This window comes from Dunckerocampus dactyliophorus, chromosome 5, assembly GCF_027744805.1.
Source record: "Dunckerocampus dactyliophorus isolate RoL2022-P2 chromosome 5, RoL_Ddac_1.1, whole genome shotgun sequence".
NCBI classification, from domain to species: domain Eukaryota; kingdom Metazoa; phylum Chordata; class Actinopteri; order Syngnathiformes; family Syngnathidae; genus Dunckerocampus; species Dunckerocampus dactyliophorus.
In genome coordinates, this window is record NC_072823.1 from 29,455,001 (window position 1) to 29,478,214 (window position 23,214).

Genomic DNA, 23,214 nt, shown 5'->3' on the forward strand with positions numbered 1-23,214 from the left:
TGTTGCACCATACCCGGTGGATGTGACGGATGTGGGAGGTAAGTGATGGTGCGGCACTTCCTGGCACCTGGGATGGAAATATTGGGGGCTGGAAACCATAGACTGCCTGAAATGGCGACACGCCCGTGGAGGAACACACCAGTGTGTTGTAGGAGTACTCCACCCATGGAAGGAAGGCGGACCAAGAAGTGGGGGTTTGATGAGCCCCACACCGAACGGTAGCCTCAAGGTCTTGGTTGACCCGTTCCGTCTGGCCGTTGGACTGGTGGTGATAACCTGAGGACAGGCTGGCGGTGGCCCCCAGGGCCTTACAGAAGGCCTTCCAGGTGGAGGAGGAAAATTGTGGACCCCGATCGGACACAATATCGCTGGGGATGCCATGCGGGCGGACCACATGCTGGACCAGAAGCTTGGCGGTCTGCATGGTGGAGGGAAGCTTGCAAAGGGGGACAAAGTGGGTGAATTTAGAAAACCTGTCCACGATGGTCAGAATGACCGTAAAGCCTCTTGATGGTGGGAGTCCAGTGACAAAGTCCAGGGAGATGTGTGACCATGGGCTCCGGGATGGCAAGCAAGCTTAGAGCTGTGACCCCACAACAGTACCTCCGGGCAGGGCGCGAGGGACGAACAGTCGGCCGGTCGGGCTACCGGTAGGTGGAGGTGTGTCCCCTGCTGCCTCAATGACTTGCCTCTCCACCTCCCACTGGACTGCACCGAGAATCTGGGTCTGAGGAACGATGGTGTCGGGGCAGTGATCCTCAACAGGTGGCGCAAACATCCTAGAAAGTGCATCAGGCTTTCCATTGCGCGACCCAGGACGGAATAGGGAGTGTGACAAAAAAGGCACAATTCTAAAATAAACGAATAATAAATAAACAAAAAGTCATAATTTGACATTGATAATGTAAAAGTAATTTCACCTCAGAAATATTGTGTAATAAAAATGTCACATTTCTAAAATAAACAGTCGTAATTTCATAATAATAATTCCACTTAAACAATAATGCCACCATTTTAAGACAAAAAGTAATTGTATTACAAAAAATATTATGTAATAAAAAGTAATAATTTTAAAATAAGCAAAATGTCATAATTTTGCAATAAATATGCCATAAAAAGATATGTTCATCATTCATCAAATAAGTCATACAATTACAAGAAAAAAATCATAATTTATGAAAACAAAGGCATAATTTTTCAAGAAACATTCTTAAATTATCCCAAAAAAAGGATAAAAAAGAAGATTGATAATTTTGTTGCCATCAAGTAAACATTTTGGAGAGAATAAAGTCATAATATTACCAAAAAAAAACCTCATCCTTTTAAAATGGTCGGTTCAGTTACAGGATGATTCTGGGGTCAACTTGTATTGGCTCCAGCTCCCTCTTGGTCCTGCACATTAGCAGCATAGAAAAAGAATGGATGGATGAATTTGGTGGCACCCCCTATGGCTTCTGCTCAAATTGGAAGACATGCTAGCTTACATGCAACACAGATGTGTATCATCATTGGCCAAATGCTGAGTGACTGAAGCACAATTCGTTGCCAAATCAAAGACCTTTTGCTTGGTGGCGGCCATGTTTTTCCACCAACCTTGCTCAAATCTGCCACACACATGATTGTCACTCCCTTAAGGTGTGTGCTAAATTCTGTGGTGATTCTGCTAAACATCTTCAAGTTGAAGTGGGGTGGTTGTAGAGCCGTGTCAGAGTCATCGGCTTATGGGGTTTAATAACAGCGCCACCTTGTGGTGTGTTTGTCAGCAAAATAATAGCCCAGACGAGACAGTATGCGTGCATTTTGACACATTTTCACTCTTTTGAGAGCTGCGCTTTGGGAGTATAGAGCTTTTTGCATGACTTTGTATGCTCTTCTGTCGCAGTGTTCAGTGACGTGCGGCGCCGGGCGCTCCACCCGACAAGTCCTTTGCTCCAACTACCACCAGCCTGTGGACCAGTCCTTCTGCGACCCGGACGAGAGGCCGGCGACAGAGCAGGAGTGCAGTGCGGCGCCCTGCTCTGTCTCCCGCCGCCTGCGCATCAACGACCAGCCCTACGGATACCCCAAAGATCCCGGGCGCCATCCCGGCCACAACAGCTGGAACGTGCCGTCCACGGACAACCAATGGAGGACGGGACCCTGGGGCGCAGTACGTACACTACACTCTGGGGTTCGCTCATTCCTTGTGGGAGTTGTTCCATTCGTAGTCGGTGCTTTTGTTTGTTTGCGTGTGGAAAAGCAGCACCAAAAAGATCAGCCTTTATGCATTTGTATTTAATAGATGCCACGTAACTCATACAGCGTAGTAACAGTGTTAAACTTTGTTTTTAAGATGTGTAGCAAAGCATGTTTTTACTTTTATTTCAATTGTGAATTCAGTTTTAGTTTGATTGAGTTGTTGAGCTGTCCGGGCGCTCTCTGTGCTTAGCAGAAAGCACTCTGACAATGTGCCAATGTAATCAGATGTCGCGTGTGCTGAGGTCAAGGCTGTGGTTCGTTGTTGTTTTTAGTGATTATCCAGCCCACAAAGGCAAACTTTGGCGAGATAACGACTGGGATGTTTTACTTCAAGTCAGTCCAGAAGGCCAATACGACTACTTGCTGCTTTTCTACATCACTGAAGTTTTAACCCGAGAACAAAGTCCAAATACTGTGAGAAAAAAGTTTTATTAGAATAAAGTCTGACTTTTTACCACAAGGAAGCACAAATATTCAGGTTCATTTAGTAATTTTACAGAAACTCAGATCCTAATTTTATGTGAATATTACAAGTGGAAAAGTGCTAATTTTACACAATTTAAATGCGGTAAAAAGAGGAGCGGAAAATGAATTCTAGGAGAAAAAAAGTTGATGAATAAAAGAAAAAAAAGGAGCTAATTTATAGGACTAAAGTTGTAATTTTATGTGTTATTTTATTTCCTATTACATTTATAAGAATAAAGTAATTCTCCAATTTTCCATCAATGACAGTAAGTTTGAATTGTATGATAATAAAAGCTTTACAAGAATAAAACCAAAAAATATGGTCACACATTTTTTTTTGTGAGAAAAAAAGCCACATCAAGAAATGTTATATGTAATGTCTTATTACAAGGAATGTTATGCAATTAGGCCGCACGGTGGTCTAGTGGTTAGCACGTTGGCCACACAGTCTGGAGATCGGGAAGACTTGGGTTCGATTCTCCCCTGGAGAATATGTGTGGGAGAATATGTTCTCCCCGTGTGTGGGTTTTCTCCGGGTACTCCGGTTTCCTCCCACATTCCAAAAACATGCATGTTAGCTTCATTGGAGACTCTAAATTGTCCATAGGTATGAATGTGAGTGTGAATGCTTGTTTGTCTATATGTGCCCTGCCATTGGCTGGCCGCCAGTCGGCCTCTCGCCCAAAGTCAGCTGGGACGAAGCCAGCATACCCCGCGACCCTAAACAGGAGAAGCGGCATAGAAAATGGATGGATGGTTATGCAATTTAAAAAATATATAATTTTAAGACACAAAAGTCACAAAGCATCCCAATTTTATGACAAGAATGTTATATATTTTTTGAAAAAGTAATGTCATCATTTTATGACAAAAATGTCATCATGGTACAAGAAATCATAAGATTACAAGAAAATTGCAATGTATGAAAAAAAAGAAACATTCATAAATGAAAGAAAATAATAATGTGATGGCAATAAAGTAAAGTTTTGGAGGGAATAGATGCATATAATATTACAAAAAAAGTCTTGCAGTATGAAATAGTTTTTCTCAAAAGAAAATACAGCGTTTTCCTCATGATTATGTTTCTTAATCTTTTCCAAAATGTTGTCTAATAACCAAGTGAAATCATTTCATATTGCTGTTGCGTGTGTAAATGTGGCGGTTGAGTGGTCAGGTTTATCCGGCAACTACTTGCAATGAGTACTAGAGGAGTACAGTCCACGTTAACAAGTATTTGCGCATTGTGCTCTGCAGTGTTCCAGCACATGTGCAGGGGGCTTCCACAGACGAGTGGTGGTCTGTCAGGACGCCGACGGCCGCAGCAACAGCTTCTGTGACGAGCGTGTCAAGCCAGCTGAGTCCAAGAGCTGCAATTCGGGACCCTGCCCCCTGTGGAACTACGGCGTCTGGGCACAGGTGAGCTTATCTTCTCAACGCTGGCATTTTCACCCAATCATTGGTTGTGTCTGTGCGATACCAGTTGATTATATCCTCCCGAGGGACGATACTGCAGAAATGAACTTGGATATACTTTAAAGGAGTCAGTGACCAGCTTGCATTGGCTGTTCACTGGATTGTCAATGAACCACAGCTTCCCAGTGCCAGACTGCGACGCTACCGCCACCGTGCTAGATAGGCATAATTGCATGTATCTTGCTTGCTGCAAGTTGCCAGATATTCACACAATAATGGCCCTGTATTGGAAGTTCTGTTCACTGACTACTCTAAAGTATTTCCAAATTATGTATATGTTTTTATTAGTAATTACTATAATACTATATCACATTGCTACACACATTTTGCAGGTACTCAAAAACTGAATAAAACATAAATGAAGTTTATATTATAATAAATCTCAATATTAGTCAATCAAATATAATAAATCACATATATATATTTGTATATAATATGTATATAATAAAAATGATACATGTATTATGAGTAGGGATGTCCCATATTGGCTTTGCCGATATCTGATATGCCGATATGTCCAACCCTCAATTTCCGGTTCCAATATCAATCGATACCTATGTGTAACATCACATATCGGTCTGCTGTCGTGGAAGGACTGGGCTGCTTATAACCGTATTGTGTATTATTACTACTATGTGTTATTATTATTTATTATGTATTATTGCACTACAAATTTGATGTGATCTGTTCCGTATTTATTTATTTATTCTTATTCTGTTTTCTCATTCTCATTTCTCATGTCTTGCTTGGTTGTTTTATTTTGTGATTAAGTGAATTATAACATTTTTGCCGAGCTGCTGGAAATGTGAATTTCTCTTGGACATCAATAACGCATCAATCTATGTATCGACCTATCCACATCTAAACACATACTGTGTTTGTTGTGAAGCTAATGGATGCAGCATCAGCAATTAGCTTCTCGACGTGGCTGTAAACAACGTTATACAACATTGCGGAAGCAAACATGTGAGAAATATTTGCGATTGGGCATGGCCAAGCGTGGCCGAGGAGTCTATTACCACGTGTGCCTCCCGCCATAAGCAAAGCATCGGCTCAAGTACGTGCTGCATGTGGACTGTTATCTCAAGCAGAATCGATGCTCCACACGGGGCTTCAAAGTCTATAAATTCCCTAAACTTTGCATAGAAGCACGCCCACAAATGTTGCTCAGATTTAAAGGTACAGATGTCTGCCATCTCCTGGTGTAAAGTATTAACTACATGAGGTATCATATTAGCAGAAAATTCAGCAATTTTGCGACTTCGACACCTAAAGGCTTAAAGGTCTATATCAGCTTTCATTGTAGGGAAAAAAGGATACCGATATTCCATTTTTATGCCAATATTGGTAAATAATATCGGTCGGACAATATTATCGGACATCCATAATTATGAGTATTGACAGGTGTTTTGTTTTATATATTATTGTAGTATTATATTCTTTTTAAAAAATGCATTTTTGAAGTAAGAAAAGACTTCATTTATGCGAAGAAAGTTGACATTTTGAGGGGTAAAGTAAGTAATTTTGCAAGAAAAGAACATAATCTGTTTTAATGTGTAATTTTATGAGAATAAAGAATAAAACCAAATATATGATCATACTTTTGTGTGAAAAAGTTCTAATATTGCAAGAAATATTGTCATTTCAAAAAAGTAATGTCATAATATTGCAAGAAGTATTATGACATTAATAAATAACGTCTTCATTTTATGACAAAGTAAGTCAAAATATTACAAAAAAAATGTTAATAATATAATTTTTAGACATAACGTTATATTACAAAAAATATGTCATAAAATAACACACAATTTGATGACAAAAAATATGTATTTTTTTTAAATAATGCCATAATTTAATGACAAAAAGTCATAATATTGCAAAAAATCAGAAATCGAACAACTTTTACCCACAGGCCATCAGGCTTCTCAACGAAGCACTCACACACGCCGCACGCAACACACGCACACTCATAGCACTTTATTTATTTATTTATTGATTTATTTATTTGTATTCATGTCTCTTCTGTTGTTGCTTAATTTATTGGTATTAATATTTCTTATGTTCTTATTCATTTTCTTGTGTTTTCTTTCATTTTTGGGAGAATGAACAGAATTAGAATTTCATTGCATAGCAGAACCACCAGTTTTGCTGTGCATATGACAATAAAACTCCTGAATCTTGAATCAATCGTACAAAAATTGGTGGCAATTTACAACCTTTGGTGTAGATTTGGTAGTACCGCGATATTTGGAGTAAGTGTCATTAAACTTTCTTGGGATGGATTCCCTCAGTGCACTCAGAGCTGCGGCGGCGGCAGGAGGACTCGTCTGGTGGTGTGTCAGAGGCCCAGCGGCGAGAGGCTCAGCGACTACAACTGTGACGTCCTGGACAAGCCTCCCGACACGGAGCGGTGCAACCTGCAGCCCTGCCCAGGCTCTGCCTCCTGGCACCGCAGACCATGGAAGCCGGTACGATAATAGTGCTCACGAAAAAAAAACAAAAAACACCACGCATCTCACCTCCTTGTTGGTGCTGCTGCACGGCTGTGTGTGTGTTTACACATGGTGCTATAACACACAAAAAACACACAATGGTGCTCCACACACGTCCCATTTTGGACTCGGTGTGTGTGTGTGTTGTTCACAAGTGCATATTTGTGTATAAGAGTTAATATTGTGGCTTTGGGATTCAACAGCTGACAGAAAGGTTGTTGTTTGTGTTTTGGATTTGGAACTTTTTGTACAATGCTTTTTTTTGTCGGCAATTTTACAGATTATTTAAAAGGTTTGCCACTGGTGCTCCTTCTCAGACCACTTCTACACGCATGCTGCACACGGGAAAATATTTTCATTTCATATACATACAGACGGTTTCACAAACAATGTTCACATGCCAGATTTTATTTTATTTTGAAATGAACAAACTCTTTAAGCCATAACAAGCTCAATATATGAATATATATTATATGAATATATAAATTCTAAATATATGAATTAGTATAGTTGCATGTGTTAATGTTGCCTGTGAAAAAATAATAAGAAATAATATAAAACGGGGGTGTCCAAAGTGTGGCCCATGGCAGATTGTAAAAATATAATAAGAAAACTACAAAAAAAAATTGAAAAATCAACTGTCATTTTACGAGAATAAAGTCAAAATATGAAGAGGAAAAAAAGTTCTAGTCTAACACACAGGAAATGTCCTAATTTTAAGAGAATAGTGTTATCTTATGGAGAAAAATAACCTCATTTTAGTAGCATGACTTTGAAATATTAAAGAAAGTTATAATATGGGAATAAAGTCATAATTATGAGAAGAAAATTTACAAGAAGAAACTTGAAATAGTTGGAAAATTTAAAAAAAAAAAAAAACAGCAGAAATGAAGAAAACATTTTTGGCAAATAAAGTGAAAATATGAAAAAAAAATCAATATAATTTTCCGAGAATAGACTCGGAAAAATATTTTTTGGTAGCATAGACTTGAAAATAAAATACGTTATTTTTTTAAAGTCGTATCTTGAGAAACAAACAAAACGAACTAAAGTTGTCTTTTTTTTATTTGCTTGGGTAAACAGTTATAATATTATGGCAAAAAAGTCCAAATATTATGGGAATAAAGTCATAAAAGTATGAGAAGAAACCTGATGATTATTTAAGAAGGAAGTAGAAATATTTGGAAAATTAAAAAAAAACAGCAAAAATGGGAAACAGAGCATCGAGTGAAGCTGATATTAATAATCAGATTTTTCACTTGCATGACAAAGCTGGGATGAAATAAATACACTAAGTCCCCAACTTACGAACACAATTGGTTCAGACGACTGTTCTTATGTTTATTCGTTCTTAAGTAGGGGAAAAGGTAATATTAGCAATGATATAGGTACTACATGTACGTGTATACATACACAGTATATGTGTATGTATGTAAATATGAGTTTGGATGCAGTAGTAATATTAAACCAGGATAATTCATGAAAAAAACAGTAATAAAAGTGATATAATACATAATGATAAATGTTATTTACCTTTGAAGAGGAGTGGTCGAGCATACGTCGTTGTGGTGGAGTTGGAGGAGGAGTTATTGAAAAAAAGGATCGATGGTCGTCGTGGTTAGACTCTTCTAAAAGAGGTAGTGTTCTGTGGGTGGTGTAGAATTAAGCAGGCCTATTAACTCTTCATAAACTTTAATCACACGCTCTGTCCGGGTTGTATCATTTAGCTTTCCATTTAGCTTTACACTGTATCTCTCCTCTTCTTCCTCTGTTGGGTTCATTAGCTCTAAGGCTACATTAGCAGTGTCACAGTGCCCTCTACTGGTCAAGCATGTACAGTAGCAGTATAAATACTGATTGAGCGACTGACTACAAGGCAAAATAAAATAAAATATAAACCAGTCGGCTTGTGTTCGTATCCGCGAGTGTTCGCTGGTCGTGTGTTCGTAAATTGGGGACGTAGTGTACATAACATCTTTACAAAATACCATGCTTTCATTTTTCACTATGTGGCCCTGGCTGGAAAAATATTTGGACCCCCCCTTCTGTGACGCCCCGATGGTTATATCATGTCAACGAACATATTTATTGTTTTAATATCATTTCTATTCAATCATTGATGCAAATCATTTTACACAACCAACAACACGCACATACCTCCTCTCTCTTAGTTTTCATTTCATTTTTTGGTCATTTTTTTTGGATTACTGAAGGATGTTTTTTTATTGGGCATAAAAAATATTTATTTGTTTACCGTAGCTAATAAATGTTGCAGCTTTAATGTTTTTTTTCTGTTTAAAACACTTGAATTATTTATCAACAAACACAGTGCAATCTTTTGAACCCGGTACTGCCACTAGGTTACTACAAGAATGAAGTTGTAAAAGTCAAAATACTACAAGAAAAAGTCACAATTTTATTAGAATAAAGTCAGAATTTTACCACAATAAAGCAGAAATATGATAGATATTCAGGTTGTAATTGTATGTGAATGTTATAAGTGGAAAAGTGCTAATTTTACAAAAACAAAATATATGGAAAGGTGAGGGGCACAAGATGAATTTTTGAAGTATTACAAGAAAAAAAATGTTATATTTTTGGGAATAAAGTTCTCATTTTGAGGGGGGTAATTACTTTTCAAGAATAAAGTAATTTTACAAGAAAAGACATCATCTTTGGGAAAAAAGATGTTATTTTAAGTTGTAATTTTATGAGCATAAAGTCTCCAAACCAAAATATGATCCTCCAAGTGATGATGTTGTAGTAAATGTGACAGTCATGTCATACTTTTGAGGCAAAAAGGGTCATAAAAAAACATTCTATGACAAAAAAGTCATATTAAAAGAAAAATGAGGTCATTTTAAAAACAAAAATTTTATAAGAGAAAAGTCACAATAATTCAAGAAATGGAATGTAATAAAAAAAAGTCATAATTTTAAGACAGAAAGAAAAGTCACAAGGTTACAAAAACAATCGTATTTTTGAGTCATCTTCAACGTCATCTTTTTGTTGTTTTTTTTTTACATTATTTTTTATTACAAAAAAAAATACGGCAATAAATTCAAAATCTTGAAGGGAATAAAGTGAAAAAAAAACATGTTAAAGTCATGACTTTAGCTTTGTAGTATTACAGCCACATTGAAAACATTCTGAGAATAAAGTCATAAATTTACGAGAAAAACTTGTAAGATTACGATAATAAAGTCCTCCATTTACGAGAAAAAACTTGTAACTTAATGTTACAGCAGTTGCCTGAGACAGCTTGGGCATGTGGAGGGGACGAGGTAAGGAAGGCCGAGGTGAGAAGGGCTCGACAGGCTAATCTGAATGCTAAATGCTCAACTGCTCTGTTTTGCTGCCGCGTTATAAATAAAAGCTTATTTACTATGCTTTACTTTCCCTCTGACACATAATATTATGACTTTATGTTTGTACATTTATGACTTTATTCTCAAAGTATTACGACTTTTTTTCTTGGAAATTTCTGAGAATAAAGTCTTTACGACTCTGATGTTTTTTTCAATGTGGCCCCAATACTCCGTCGTAGTTTTGTAATGTAATGTAATGAAATGTGTTTTTTTCTATACAAATTAATACAATGCATGATTTTTACAGTTTTTAAACTATTTATCTAATATTCTGAACGGTCTATGAAGAAGTCAGACCGCTCCTCTAATCAACAGCAGTCCAGAAGGCCACACTGTTTGTTTTCTTTCTTTTTGCATTGTACTGTTTTAATGTGCTATTTATTTCAGACGCATTGCAAAACAAATTAGCCCCCCACCCCCAGCCCCCCATTGTAAAGTTTATTAAAGAACCCTCACTGTGACACTTGTGTTGTTTCTCAGTGCATAAAAGTTTAACGGCGTACAAAAAAAATACACCACACAAACTCCTTGACAGACATTTTTACTTGCTTTTATATTATGGAATTATAAAAAGTCTTAAAATACCTTTAACATATATTATTATTCACAGTAATTCATGATAAATGAGTGATAAAAATACACTATATGCATGGGTGTGAGAAAGTGTTTGCCCCCTTCCTGGTTTCTTTTTTTTTTTTTGCATGTTTGTCACACTTAAATGTTTCAGATCATCAAACTAATTTAAATATTAGTCAATGACAACACAACTGAACACAAAATGCAGCTTTTAAATGAAGCTTTTTATTATGAAGGGAGAGAAAAAAAATCCAAACCTGCATGGCCTTCCTTAGAAGCAACAGCTGCAATCAAGTGTTTGCGATAACTTGGAATGGAGTCTCTTACAGCAATGTGGAGGGATTTTGGCTGAATTGTTGTCATTCAGTCACATTGGAGGGTTTTCCAGCATGAAGCATCTCAATAGGACAATAGGATTCAGGTCAGGACTTTGACTGGGCCACTTCAAAGTCTTCAGCTATCCAGAGGTGGACTTGCTGGTGTGTTTTGGATCATTGTCCTGCTGCAGAACCCAAGTCGGTTTCAGCTTGAGCTCACCAACAGATGGCCGGACATTCTCCTTCAGGATTTTTTGGTAGACAGCAGCATTATTGGTTCCATTTATCACAGCAAGTCTTCCAGGTCCTGAATCAGTAAAACAGCCCCACACCATCACACTACCACCACCATATTTTACTGTTGGTATGATGTTTTTTTCTGAAATGCGGTGTTACTTTTACGGCAGATGTAATTGGTCACACACCTTCCAAAAAGTTCAACTTTCAACCACAGAGTATTTTCCCAAAGGTCTTGGGGATCATCAAGATGTTTTCTGTCAAAATGGAGACAAGTCTTTTTGTTCAGCAGTGGTTTTGATCTTGGAACTCTGCCATGCAGGCCATTTTTGCCCAGTGTCTTTCTTATGGTGGAGTCATGAACACTGACCTTAACTGAGGCAAGTGAGGCCTGCAGTTCTTTGGATGTTGTGTGTTGTGGGGTCTTTTGTGACCACTCGGATGAGTCGATGCTGCACTCTTGGGGTCATTTTGGTTGGCCGGCCACTCCTGGTAAGATTCACCACTGTTCCATGTTTTTGCCATTTGTGGATAATGTGGTTTGCAATGTAGTCTCACTGTGGTTTGCTGGAGTCCAAAGCTTTGGGACTTAGCTTTATAACCTTTTATGCACCGATAGATCTCAATTAATCTCAGTTATGTTTAACGGGGGGGGGGGGCAATCACGTTTTTCGCACAGGGTCATTTAGGTTTAGATTGTTTTTCTCCCTTAATAATAAAAAGTTTCATTTAAAAACTGCATTTCGTGTTCATTTGTGTTGTCATTGACTAATATTTAAATTTGATTGATGATTTGAAACATTTAAGTGTGACAAACATGCAAAAAAATAAGAACTCAGGAACGGGGCAAACACTTTTTGCACTACGGTATATTTACAGTAATATTTCATTATCAATTTTACAAGATTAAAACCAAAATGTGCTCATTTTTTTGTGAGAAAAAAGTCATATTACAATAAATATTTTGTCATTTTAAGTCTTAAAGTACCTAAGGAAAGTGCTGATATATTACGATTTATATCGGGGTCACCACCATGGTGCCCACAGGCAACAGGTAGCCCCCTCACAACCACATGAGGCACAACATTGAGGTTTTCCGTTAATAATGTGAGAACACTCGAAAGAAATACAAAATGTGAGTTGTGGATACCAGCGTTTTGTTCATGTTCTGGTAAAAGAAACATTCACTCTTAGGTTGAAATAAGCTATGAAAATAAATGTTACAAAAATGAGTAGCTCTTGGCTATTTTCATTTTCTAAAAGTAGCTCTCACAAGAAAAAATGTTGTAGACCCCTGATTTATAGTAATTAATGTTAGAAAAATATTAAAATAATTCGACATTTTTGATATGCATTCTTTTTTTTATTCGCATACCTTTTCATATTATGTTATTTTAAGTTGCAGCTTTATGAGAATTAGGTCTCAATTTTACAAGAATAAAACCAAAGTATGATCATAGTTTTTGTGAGGAAAAAAGGCATATTAACATAAATATTTATGTAATTTTAAAAGGTCTTAAAATACATTTTAAAAAGTGCTGTAGAAATGTAATTATTATTTCTAGTAATTAATGATAAATGACTCATAAAAATATATTAGTATTGCATTCTCAATTTTACAAGAATAAAACCAAAATGTGATCACACTTTTGTGTAATTTAAAAATGTCTAAAAAAAAAAAAGTTCAGATATATTAATATTATAATAATATTAATTTCAGATATATTCATATTAATATTTATAAATAAGTCAACATGTTTGATATGCATTCTTTATTTTTATTAGGACACCTTATCATATTATGGTATTTGAAGATGTAACTTTATGAGAACAAAGTCTCAGTTTTACAAGAATAAAACCAAAATATGGCTATACTTTTGTGGGAAAAGTGTCTTAATATTACAGTAAGTATTATGTTATTTTAAAAGTCCTAAGGAGTAAATAAAGATATTGCGTAAATTCTTTTTTCCCCCTCTTGCTTATAATAACTGGAGTAGCCAGTTGTTTGGGTTTGTTTAAATATTATCATCCAACAAAAAAAATTCAAAATAAAAATCAGAGTTGCAAAACTGCGCTTATTAAAAAATTAATCCAAAACACATGTCTACGAGAAACCTTTATGAGCGCAAACCTGATGTTCAACTGTTGATATGAGATGTCAATGGAAGGCAGTGCACTTTTTTTATATATATTTGTCTATTCTATTTTCAATTGAAATGTTTATTTTCATTAAACAATACGGAGGAAAAAAACGTACCTTACATGACGGCCTCCGTAAATGACCTGCAGATTTTCACTGTGTCCTCGGTGCGTGTTGTGAGGAAGAAATGATGGATTTCCAACATTTGGCGAAGTTTATAAAGACATTTTGTGGACCTCGTGGAAGGCAATGCACATACTGTCGAGAGACATGTATTTGTTGCCAACGGTGTTCTATTGTGACAGTACTTATAAAGAGAAGCTTGTGTTTTATTGATCTATGCTACAAAGTCAAAAGAAAAGACCCAAAAGTGCTGGCGTGTTTATTTCATGGTACCTTCAGAGCCGCCAGCGTGTCTGCTGGCTCGTATGTGATCAATTGTCAGGGAAAAGATCAATTTGAGTCCATTTAGTGCTGTAATGCAAACACTGTGTTTCCTGAGGAGCAGCTTTCCCATGGAGCGTATCCCAAATGAAAGCACATGCTCAACACTCCTGACTGGTCCTGAGGTCCTGAGGGTAGACCAACCTTGTCACCCGGGGTCATGATATCAGCAGGCTCACGTTTCCTTTCCCGTCTTTGCTTCTTGTTGTTGCTTCTTGAATTCAGGGGGATGGCGTTGCATCGGGCTTTTAGAACATCAGCACGCACTTTCTGTATGAAAGCCATGTTGGCCTCCCAAAGCAGACACCGCACGATGCTGTCCGTCTCTCAGCTGTTTGCGTCAGGACTACTTCTTCTCAACATGATTGTTGGATGATGGGATTTTCTTAGGTCAAAGGTCACAGGCTATGTGAAGGTCTGTGAGTGTTTAGCTCCTTCTTCATGGACCAAGACCACGTTTTAGCCAAAGATCGTCTATATCAGTGGTCCCCAACCCCCGGGCCGCGGCCCAGTACCGGGCCGTGGGTCATTTGGTACCGGGCCGCACAAAGAAAAAATAATTTCCATTATTTCATTTGTTTATGTTTTATTTTGAAAAATTGACGGATTCTCTCTGTTACATCGGTCTCACTTGACGCATGTCCATTGTGCGTGTGCTAACTTGATCTCATGCCGCACAGATAGACTACTACTGTATTTTTACCATTTTTCTTTCACCTCATATTTGGTCCCAAATGCTGATACTATGTGGGAATGCATAAAGGTAAGTTTTGATGACTTATTGAGTGCTAATGTGCTCATTTGTCTCAAGTTAATTCATGCTAGCACACTGCCTTTTACCACACACGTCAAACAGCCATGTAATAATCTCTCTGGAAAAACTTGGCTGGAACTTGAACTGGTGGATGGTGGGTCAGCATTCATGTTGTGCTTTTAATGTGATGTTATTCATGTCTTAGTTTTACACAATACATAATAAATAAGATAAATTTGATATTTGATCGCTATAATGTACGAACACCCTCCCCCCGGTCTGCGGGAGATTTGTGGGAACACAAGCTTGTCCATGGATCAAAAAAGGTTGGGGACCACTGGTCTATATGACAGGAGTGCTCTGGGGTTTTTTTGTTTTTTTCCCCTGTCCTGTCCAGCCTTTAAGGCAGATAGAATTGTAGATCTAAATGCCCTCACGTGCGCAACAGATTTACTCTGCCAGGGAAAAGTGTGAGATACACTTCCCTTGTTATACAGAATTTATCTGGCTTGGATGCTTTGTTCTTATGTTATTAGCGGCCAGACCGGAGCAGGAGGGGGACAGAGAAGAAGAGAAGAGAAGACGGGGGGGGGGTGTGGGGATAAGAGGGGGACAAAAAAGACAGAGACAAGGGCAACAGCAGCAACACACTAAAAACGCTCATCAAAGATCCTCTATATTTTAGGAGCACTCTGCTGTGTTTAAAGACATGCCACCAAAAAAAAAAAAAATCATCAAAGATCTTCTATACGACAGGAGCGCTTTGCTGTTTTTAAGGACATACCACAAAAAGGCTCTTCAAAGATCCTCTATATGACAGGCGCACTCTGCTGTGTTGAAAGACATATCACAAAAAAAGCTAGTCAAAGATCCTCTATATGACAGGAGCGCTGTGTTTTTTTTTTAAAGACACACTGCAAAAAAAAAAAACGCTCATCAAAGATCCTCAATATGACAGTAGTGCTCTGCTGTGTTTAAAGACATGCCACAAAAAAAAAACTTACCAAAGGTCCTCTTTACGACAGGAGCACTCTGCTGTTTTTAGGGACATACCACAAAACTGCTCTTCAAAGATCCTCGATATGACAGGCGCACTCTGCTGTGTTTAAAGACATATGACAAAAACGCTCATCAAAGATCCTCTATATGACAGGAATGCTGTATCTAATCAGTGCTCACCAACCTTTTTGAGCCCAGCATCTCTGATCTCGGTCGTGAACCTGCGCAAGATCTACTCCCCCCCCCCCCCAGAAAAAAAAATCTACAATATATTGCAATATATTGTATGAATTGTATATACATATAAAACATATATGTATTGTTTGAGTTTGTAGAAAGGTTTTTAAAGTACATTAATAAGTGATGTATTTCAATACAAAGCTTGGTGTTATTATTGGTCGTTAGCATCAACATTTCAGATTTTCCTCATTGCGCCTTTTGCTCTATTTTTACCATTTTTGCTGTTATTCCAACTTTATTTTGTTTCTGCGGTGATGCAATGGCAAATTAGCCACAGTCCACAAATGGCCCACGGGCCGCACTTTGGTCATCCCTACTTTTGTGGCTCTCGGTCGGGGTCAGGCTAGTGGCGTGGGCTCTATGATCAAACTACAACTCTTTTGAGCTTGTTGGCTCAGTGGCGTGGGCAGCGATGGTGGTTGAGGGGCTGCGTTACAAGTCAGTCTTAATGAGCAGGGTTTTTTGGAGGTGCACGTCTATGGAGTAACATTTGTGCCTTCATTTTGAGCCGCGTTAACATGCAGTAATTGCTGTTGTGTGAGCAGGCACGTCGGTGTGCTCTGTCACTCTCTCTCTCCTTGACGCTCAACCTGTGAGCGCTGCGAGGCGAGTCGTACGCGTGTGCGCTCAAGGTACCTCGGGTCGAGTTTTGAGGACTGGGCTCCTGGCTGGAGCTTGCGGGTTGCGTGCCTGGAGAGCGGCAAGGCGTACGGGGGTGTTCAGTGGTCCAAATGCGCGCCTGTTGGTCATTCAGGGTACTGATGTAATACTTTTTTTTAGTAGCTCGCGATCGACAGCTTGGTGACCCTGCTCTGTATCAGTGATTCTCAACTGGTGGGTTTGGGGCGTGGCCTGTTTTCAGTGGGTTGCGCTTTTATTCTAAGGGAGATTTTTTAAATGCAATTTTAAGAAAAAAAAAAAGTTACAATATTATAATTTTAAGACAAAAATGTCACATCACAAAAAAAATTCTGTAATTTGACAAAATTCATATTACAAAATAGCATAATTTTATGACACACAACATTTTAGAAATATGATGTAATAAAAAAAATTCAGACAAAAAGTCATGCTATTGCCAAAAAGGTCAAAAATATTACAAGGAAAAGTCAGAATGAATGAAAACACATTTTTTTCGGGAAACATTTCTCATTTACAAAAAAAACCCCAGCATAATCGAAAATGTTGTCATTAGATATTTGAGAGAATAAAGTGCAATGTCACACAAAAGAATCTATTAAAATGACGCCTTTCATCTAGTAATATTAAAAGGTTTTTCTGAAAAGAAATGTGATTTTTACCATTTTCCAACATGTCCCATCAAATGAAATTCCTTTCTTCCTATTCCAGTGGAAGATAAAAATCTACTACGTAAAATGGATATAAAAGGCTCATCTTGACGTTTTTCTGTATCCATCCATCCATCCATCCATTTTCTATGCCGCTTCATCCTCATTAGGGTCGTGGGGGCATGCTGGAGCCTATCCCAGCTGACTTCGGGTGACAGGCGGGGTACACCCTGGACTGGTGGCCAGCCAATGGCAGGGCACATATAGACAAACAACCATTCACACTCACATTCATACCTATGGACAATTTAGAGTCGCCAATTAACCTAACATGCATGTTTTTGGAATGTGGGAGGAAGCCGGAGTGCCCGGAGAAAACCCACACACGCACGGGGAGAACATGCAAACTCCACACAGAAATGCCCAGGGGAGAATCGAACCCAGGTCTTCCCGATCTCCAGGCTGTTCCTGTGTTGGCCAACATGACCACTAGACCACCGTGTGGCCTGTTTTTCTGTATATTTTTCCTAAATGTTTTGTGTATTCAGGCTTGGTGCAAAAACAAGCTTGGATGTTGAATGACAGAAAAGAACGTTTCATCAAGTCAGTCAATAGTTCAAACATGCATTCTTTTCTCTTGCGTCAACATCTTCTGTGAGGTTGTTAGTGCAAAAACAGCTGGCTGACATTCAACGTCAGAGCACTTTTTGTTACTTGACTGCCGTGTGGAATAAACTGTAAATCAAAGAACTAATATCGCAGGACGTGTGCTGCTGTGTTTGTGCAATAAGTGTTGACAAAAAAAGGCCCCGTGTGGAATGTTTAGTCCGGAACGTCTCTGCTGTTTGACTTGTGTCTGCTTGGTATGTCTTTGCTGAGTGCTGTTGACTTAAAAAGGAAAAAGAGGGGAAGAAAGCGTATACTCAGACCATGCAAGCTTTAGTTGGACAGGAAGTATGTGCAGCATAACCACAGTACGTAAGCATTTACCGCCATTTGCTGTCATTTTTCTCTTGACATTCCTGTCCTTCCAACCTTCTCACCAACTCTTCCCGACGCTCCCTGCAAACGTAAGCATACAAACAGGGAACACGCAGTCTCTGATGTTCTGTGACTCTTTATCGTCCACCCTTGTCGGGTTTCCTCTTGAAGCCAGGACATGCCGATACTGCTGCAAGACAAGAGACATGAGATACAGATGTGCTCTTAGTTCCCCTCTTGCTTGATTTGGACTACAAGCCACTTAAATACAGTAGAACATCTAAGATGAAAACAAAACGTCCTGATGAAAATCAAAGAAAGTGACACCATTTTTGGTCCATTTTTGTTCTGGTGAAAGCACACAAGAACTCATTAAAAAGGTCAAGGATGAAAAGGTCATATTAAAATCGTGGTTTGACAGGAACAGATTATCCTGAATTTAAGTAAAACTAAAATAATGCTATTCGGTAATAGCAGAAGGGAGACGTACAACCAAATACAAATTAATGGAGTGGAGATTGAAAAAGTGGAAGAATATAAATTCCTGTGGGTTATAATAGACGGAAAAATGAGTTGGAAATCTCATATTAAAAATATACAACAAAAGGTGGCGAGAAATATCTCTATATTGAATAAAGCAAAATATGTTCTTGATCATAAATCACTCCACACTCTGTACTGTTCCTTAGTATTAGCATATCTAATGTATTGTGTGGAGATATGGGAAATAATTACAAAAGCAATCTTCACTCACTCACTGTACTGCAAAAAAGATCTGTGAGGATCATTCATAATGCCAAGTATAGAGAACATACAAACCCTTTATTTTTAAAATCACACATACTAAAATTTGCAGATTTAGTACTCTTTCAAACCGCTAGAATAATGTATAAAGTTAATAACAACTCGTTACCCAAAAATCTAATTAAGTATTTCTCAATCAGAGAGGAGAAATATGATCTTAGAGGAAAATTAAACTTAAAACATTTATATGGGAGAACTACGCTGAAAACCCACAGCATTTCCGTGTGTGGAATTAAACTATGGAACGGATTGAGTAAGGAACTCAAACAATGTACAGAGATGAGCACATTCATAAACAATACAAGCAGTTGATGTTTGCTAAATACAAGGCTGAAGAGTCTTGATCATCACATTGATTGTTCCGTCAGGTTTGTTATTTTTTGTTTTGTTTTGTTTTTTAAGACAAAAAAAGTTTTGTTCTTTATTTATTATTTATTTTAAATATTTATTTATTTGTATTATTATTATTGTTGTTATTATTATTATTATTATTATTATTATAGAGGGGGGGTCTTACTGTTATCTATTATGTATTATTATTATGACTATCATAGAAAACATGACATGGAATGCAGGAAGTGAACAGCAGGTACTGTACTAGATGTGGAATAGATGGGGAGGTAGGATTAAATAAACTTTGCTTCTTCCTACTCCTTTTGGACATGTGCAACTGTGAGAGGATGATTCATGAGATATATTCCATTGGAACCTTCATGTTCAAATAAACTAAACCTAAATGTTAAGATCTCGAGTATTGTTACAAACACGCACAATTTGAAAGCTATCCGAATAAAACCGTCACCTGTGTTCCACGCACAAGAAATGTCGGACATACTGTTTTTGTTTCTTCCACACAATACGCAACATTCTCATGAGAATATAAATCCTATATTGAACTGTATTATATATATTATATATAAGCTAATGTTAAAAATAAAAAAAGAAACACCAGTAAAAAAAACTCCATGCCTGATCAACAATCATTGAAAAGCCTTACAAAATTTTACTCCGAAAATTGTCAAAAAAAATAGACTTGCGACCCATTTTGGCCCCCTACACTCAGTTTGAGAAACCCTGTAATACGAATAGATTCATTTGCCACAAAAGCTAGCATCTTTACTTTACTTGAGCGCCGCTAACTGGCTGAGGGATGTATTTTGCATGCTTCCTATTGGCTTACCTGGTGGCAGACGACAAGTGGGGCGGGGTCATCTCCGGGTTGCTAGTATGGAAAAAAAAAAGCTGTGTTATTAGACATAAGAAGCACAGCTGGCCTCACCCAAGGTGGCGCCCTCGGCAAAAGTTGAGGCAGCACCCAACCCTGCATCGGCGATTTACATACGCTTACGTTTGTCTTTAATTTGCAAAATAAAATAAGCAATTTACATGGTTAACCACTTATAAATACATTCTATCTGAAACACAATTGAAATACTCTGACTACAAAATAAAAATCCTGTAAGTAAATAGATAATAATAATAGTAATACATTATCTAATAATCAACAGTAAATTAATGCCAGATTCTACTGTGATAAGTGGATTTCTGCAAAGTAGGACTCAATGTTAATAAATTGAGTATTTTTGTAGTTATTATTATTATTATTATTGTTATTATTATTATTATTATTATTATTAGAGCACTGTAGGTATGAAATAACACCCCTATAGTCACCTTTACGTTTGTATTACCCAATATTAGGGATGTCCAATATTGGCTTTTTTGCCCATAACTGATATGCTGATATTGTCCAGCTCTCAATTTCCGATTCTGATATCAACCGATATCGATATGTGTAACATTACATATATTTTCCTTCAGTAAAATTGTTGTAAAGTAACAATACTCTTAAATGAGTACAGTTGTTTTGTTGGCTACTCCACCCATCTCTGAGTAGATCATTCATGTATTACTTTATTCTTATTCTTATTTTATTGCATTAAAACTACTATATATATATATATATATATATATATATATATATATATATATATATACAGTATATATACATCCATATTCTATACCGCTTCTCCTCATTAGGGTTGCGGGGGCATGCTGGAGCCTATCCCAGCTGACTTTGGGCGACAGGCAGGGTACACAATGGACAAACATATAGACAAAGAACAGGCACATATAGGCAAACAACCATTCACACCCAACGGAGAATCAAACCCAGGTCTTCCTGATCTCCAGACTGTTACTGTGTGGCCAACATGCTAACCACTAGACCATATATACTATATTTATATACTGTGTATAGTTTTTCCGCACTACTTTGTGTTCTATAGCTGATGTAATGTGAAGTACTAATGTCTGGGATCAATAAAGTTCTTATCTTAGCCATCTGAGAAGATGAAATACTGTACATTGTTTTTGGTGCCAAACTGTTTCCCAGGTATATTAGTGCGTGTGTGAATGTATAAACGAGAGGCATTAAGTTACATTTCTTTGTAGAAAGGCACTTTATGAAAGTAAGTACATTTATTTGTATTCACTTACAGCGCAGCCTTGCCACATCCAATATGGCGGTGATGTTGACATAAGGCTCAGCATTTGATGCATCGTCTACGTATATGGTTTTGAGAAAATAAGTCATATTAGTCATATGTAAGATAACATAGACTCACATATTAGCAGTTCCTTGTTGTTTTTTCTGGACAGTGTACTTCCTGTGGTGGCTGTTGTCTCATCAATGTATTGTAATGGCAGCTTTCAATGGCTTTACATTCATATTACCCAAAATGGTAGACGTAATAAGCCGTTTAAGATGTAAATGAAACTCCTGTTCATGTGTCACAGTAAATGTGTTGCCCAGCAGGCCTTAGTGGCAGGTGGAGAGATGTGTGGAGGATAGGAAGTAATGTCAGAGGTTCAGAGTGGAGTGTCGTGGGTTATGGCCCCAACAGTAGCCCGTGCTATTATAATGATTACTATGTTGTTAGTATTGTGCCTGTGTTGTGAGATTATTTAAACTTTCAATAAATGCTTTTTCTGTCGATCACATTTGGCCCCTGTCTCAACACCGACACCTAGTGGCCAATATAGAATACTACACTCACAATTAGAATGCTTCTTCTGTCTTGTTTTTGTATTTTGGTTCATTTAGTTTGTTCATTTAGCCATTTTTATGCTTGAAAATGCTTCATCTAGGCCAAGAATAAGTAAAATTTGCTTAAATATGAATGTTATTCTGATAATAGGTTGTATTGAACCACAAAAAGGCAATCAAAAAGCATGACAGAGTGAGGGTGCGATGTTAGAATGCCGATGTAGTGAGGAACGACTGTATTGCCTAATGGGCCAGTCGGCTTTGATAAGAATTACTTGTTTTTTGCTTGCTTCCTGGCGAGCACTCCACGCCTTGTTAACAGTTTGTAAATCAAGCGGTTTTGCACTCAATTATGTGATTTGCTTCGCAAGCGTGAAACTGTCAATGAGAAATTTTGCTCTGGAGCTACTTAACGCCCGGATCGTTCCCTCCGGCTTCATTATGTGCAGCTGTATTGCTTGTTTCTCTGCTTTTCTTTACAGAAACGTCCAAAAGCTTTTTCCTTTTCCTTGGCTTGGCTCATCTATGCAAATTGGATGTGTAATCCCTGCATAAATCCCCCCTACACCTCCTCCTCCCCCTTCGGATTATAGTGGTTTTAACTCACCAAATCATGTGAAATTAATTTCTGTGACAACGTGGGAGGTCAAAAGCGTCACAAGCGTGTTTCCCATGCGAGCCATGCATAAAATCTCAGAATAAGAGCAGCGTACGCATAAATTGTGCTCAGTATGGGGGAGTAAAGGAGTGGGATCCTACCTGTTGTGTCCAGTTGGCTATATTCAGTATTTCTCATCTTGTCTGCGAGGTTGAAGCCGTCCAGTGATCCGCTAACGCTGCAGTGCTGTGCCAGCTCTCCTCATGAACTGACATATGAAGCGAGGGAGGAGCACTTTACTTTTTTTTTTCTTACCCAAGATAAAGTTCAGCGGGGGGAGCGTCGTACGGCTGCAGTTTTCTTTCTTCCTGCCTCTTTTATGACGCAGAGGAGGGCCGGACTCCTCAACTCAAACCCTCCTACCCACCTGGCCTCTCAAAAAGCCGAGGTGGTGGAGGGAGATATCTTCTTTTTTGGTGTGCACGTGAACCCACCACGCTCTGGACCCGGCTTTGATGCTGCGCGTCAGCTGAGGCGGCCCTGTGTTTAAAATGGTTGGGTAATTACAATGTGTGCTGCAGCATGTGTCTGCAGTGTCAAGCGCGCTGCTGGGAAAAAAAACAAGAGTTAAGGTCTTACTTTTCCGTGAGTGCTCCAGTTTTGTGTGTACTGTTATGCAACAAACTGGGGTCATCATTAAGAGGACAATGCCATATTATGTCCATCATCTGGACTGGAAAATATGGATTT

The 23,214-nt window shown here is 38.0% G+C and overlaps 1 protein-coding gene and 1 long non-coding RNA gene across 6 annotated transcripts in view; one reads left to right on the forward strand and one right to left on the reverse strand.

The window, feature by feature from the left end:
* The window catches only part of LOC129181065 (A disintegrin and metalloproteinase with thrombospondin motifs 20-like), a 226,672-nt gene that overhangs the window by 158,014 nt on the left and 45,444 nt on the right, over positions 1-23,214 (forward strand). For all 4 annotated transcript variants that reach the window (XM_054775726.1, XM_054775728.1, XM_054775727.1 and 1 more), the window contains 3 exons: positions 1,883-2,149; positions 3,958-4,119; positions 6,468-6,644. In XM_054775726.1, the coding sequence (XP_054631701.1) occupies positions 1,883-2,149; positions 3,958-4,119; positions 6,468-6,644 (606 nt within the window). The remainder of the gene's footprint in view (positions 1-1,882; positions 2,150-3,957; positions 4,120-6,467; positions 6,645-23,214) is intronic.
* Positions 13,093-22,737, reverse strand: LOC129181066 (uncharacterized). Of its 2 annotated transcripts, XR_008570355.1 has the most exons (4): positions 22,626-22,737; positions 19,998-20,039; positions 18,023-18,203; positions 13,093-17,920 (listed from the first exon to the last, which is right to left on the reverse strand). It is a non-coding gene; the product is annotated as an uncharacterized LOC129181066 (long non-coding RNA). The 2 variants fall into 2 exon arrangements; XR_008570354.1 differs by having other exon boundaries at positions 13,093-18,203.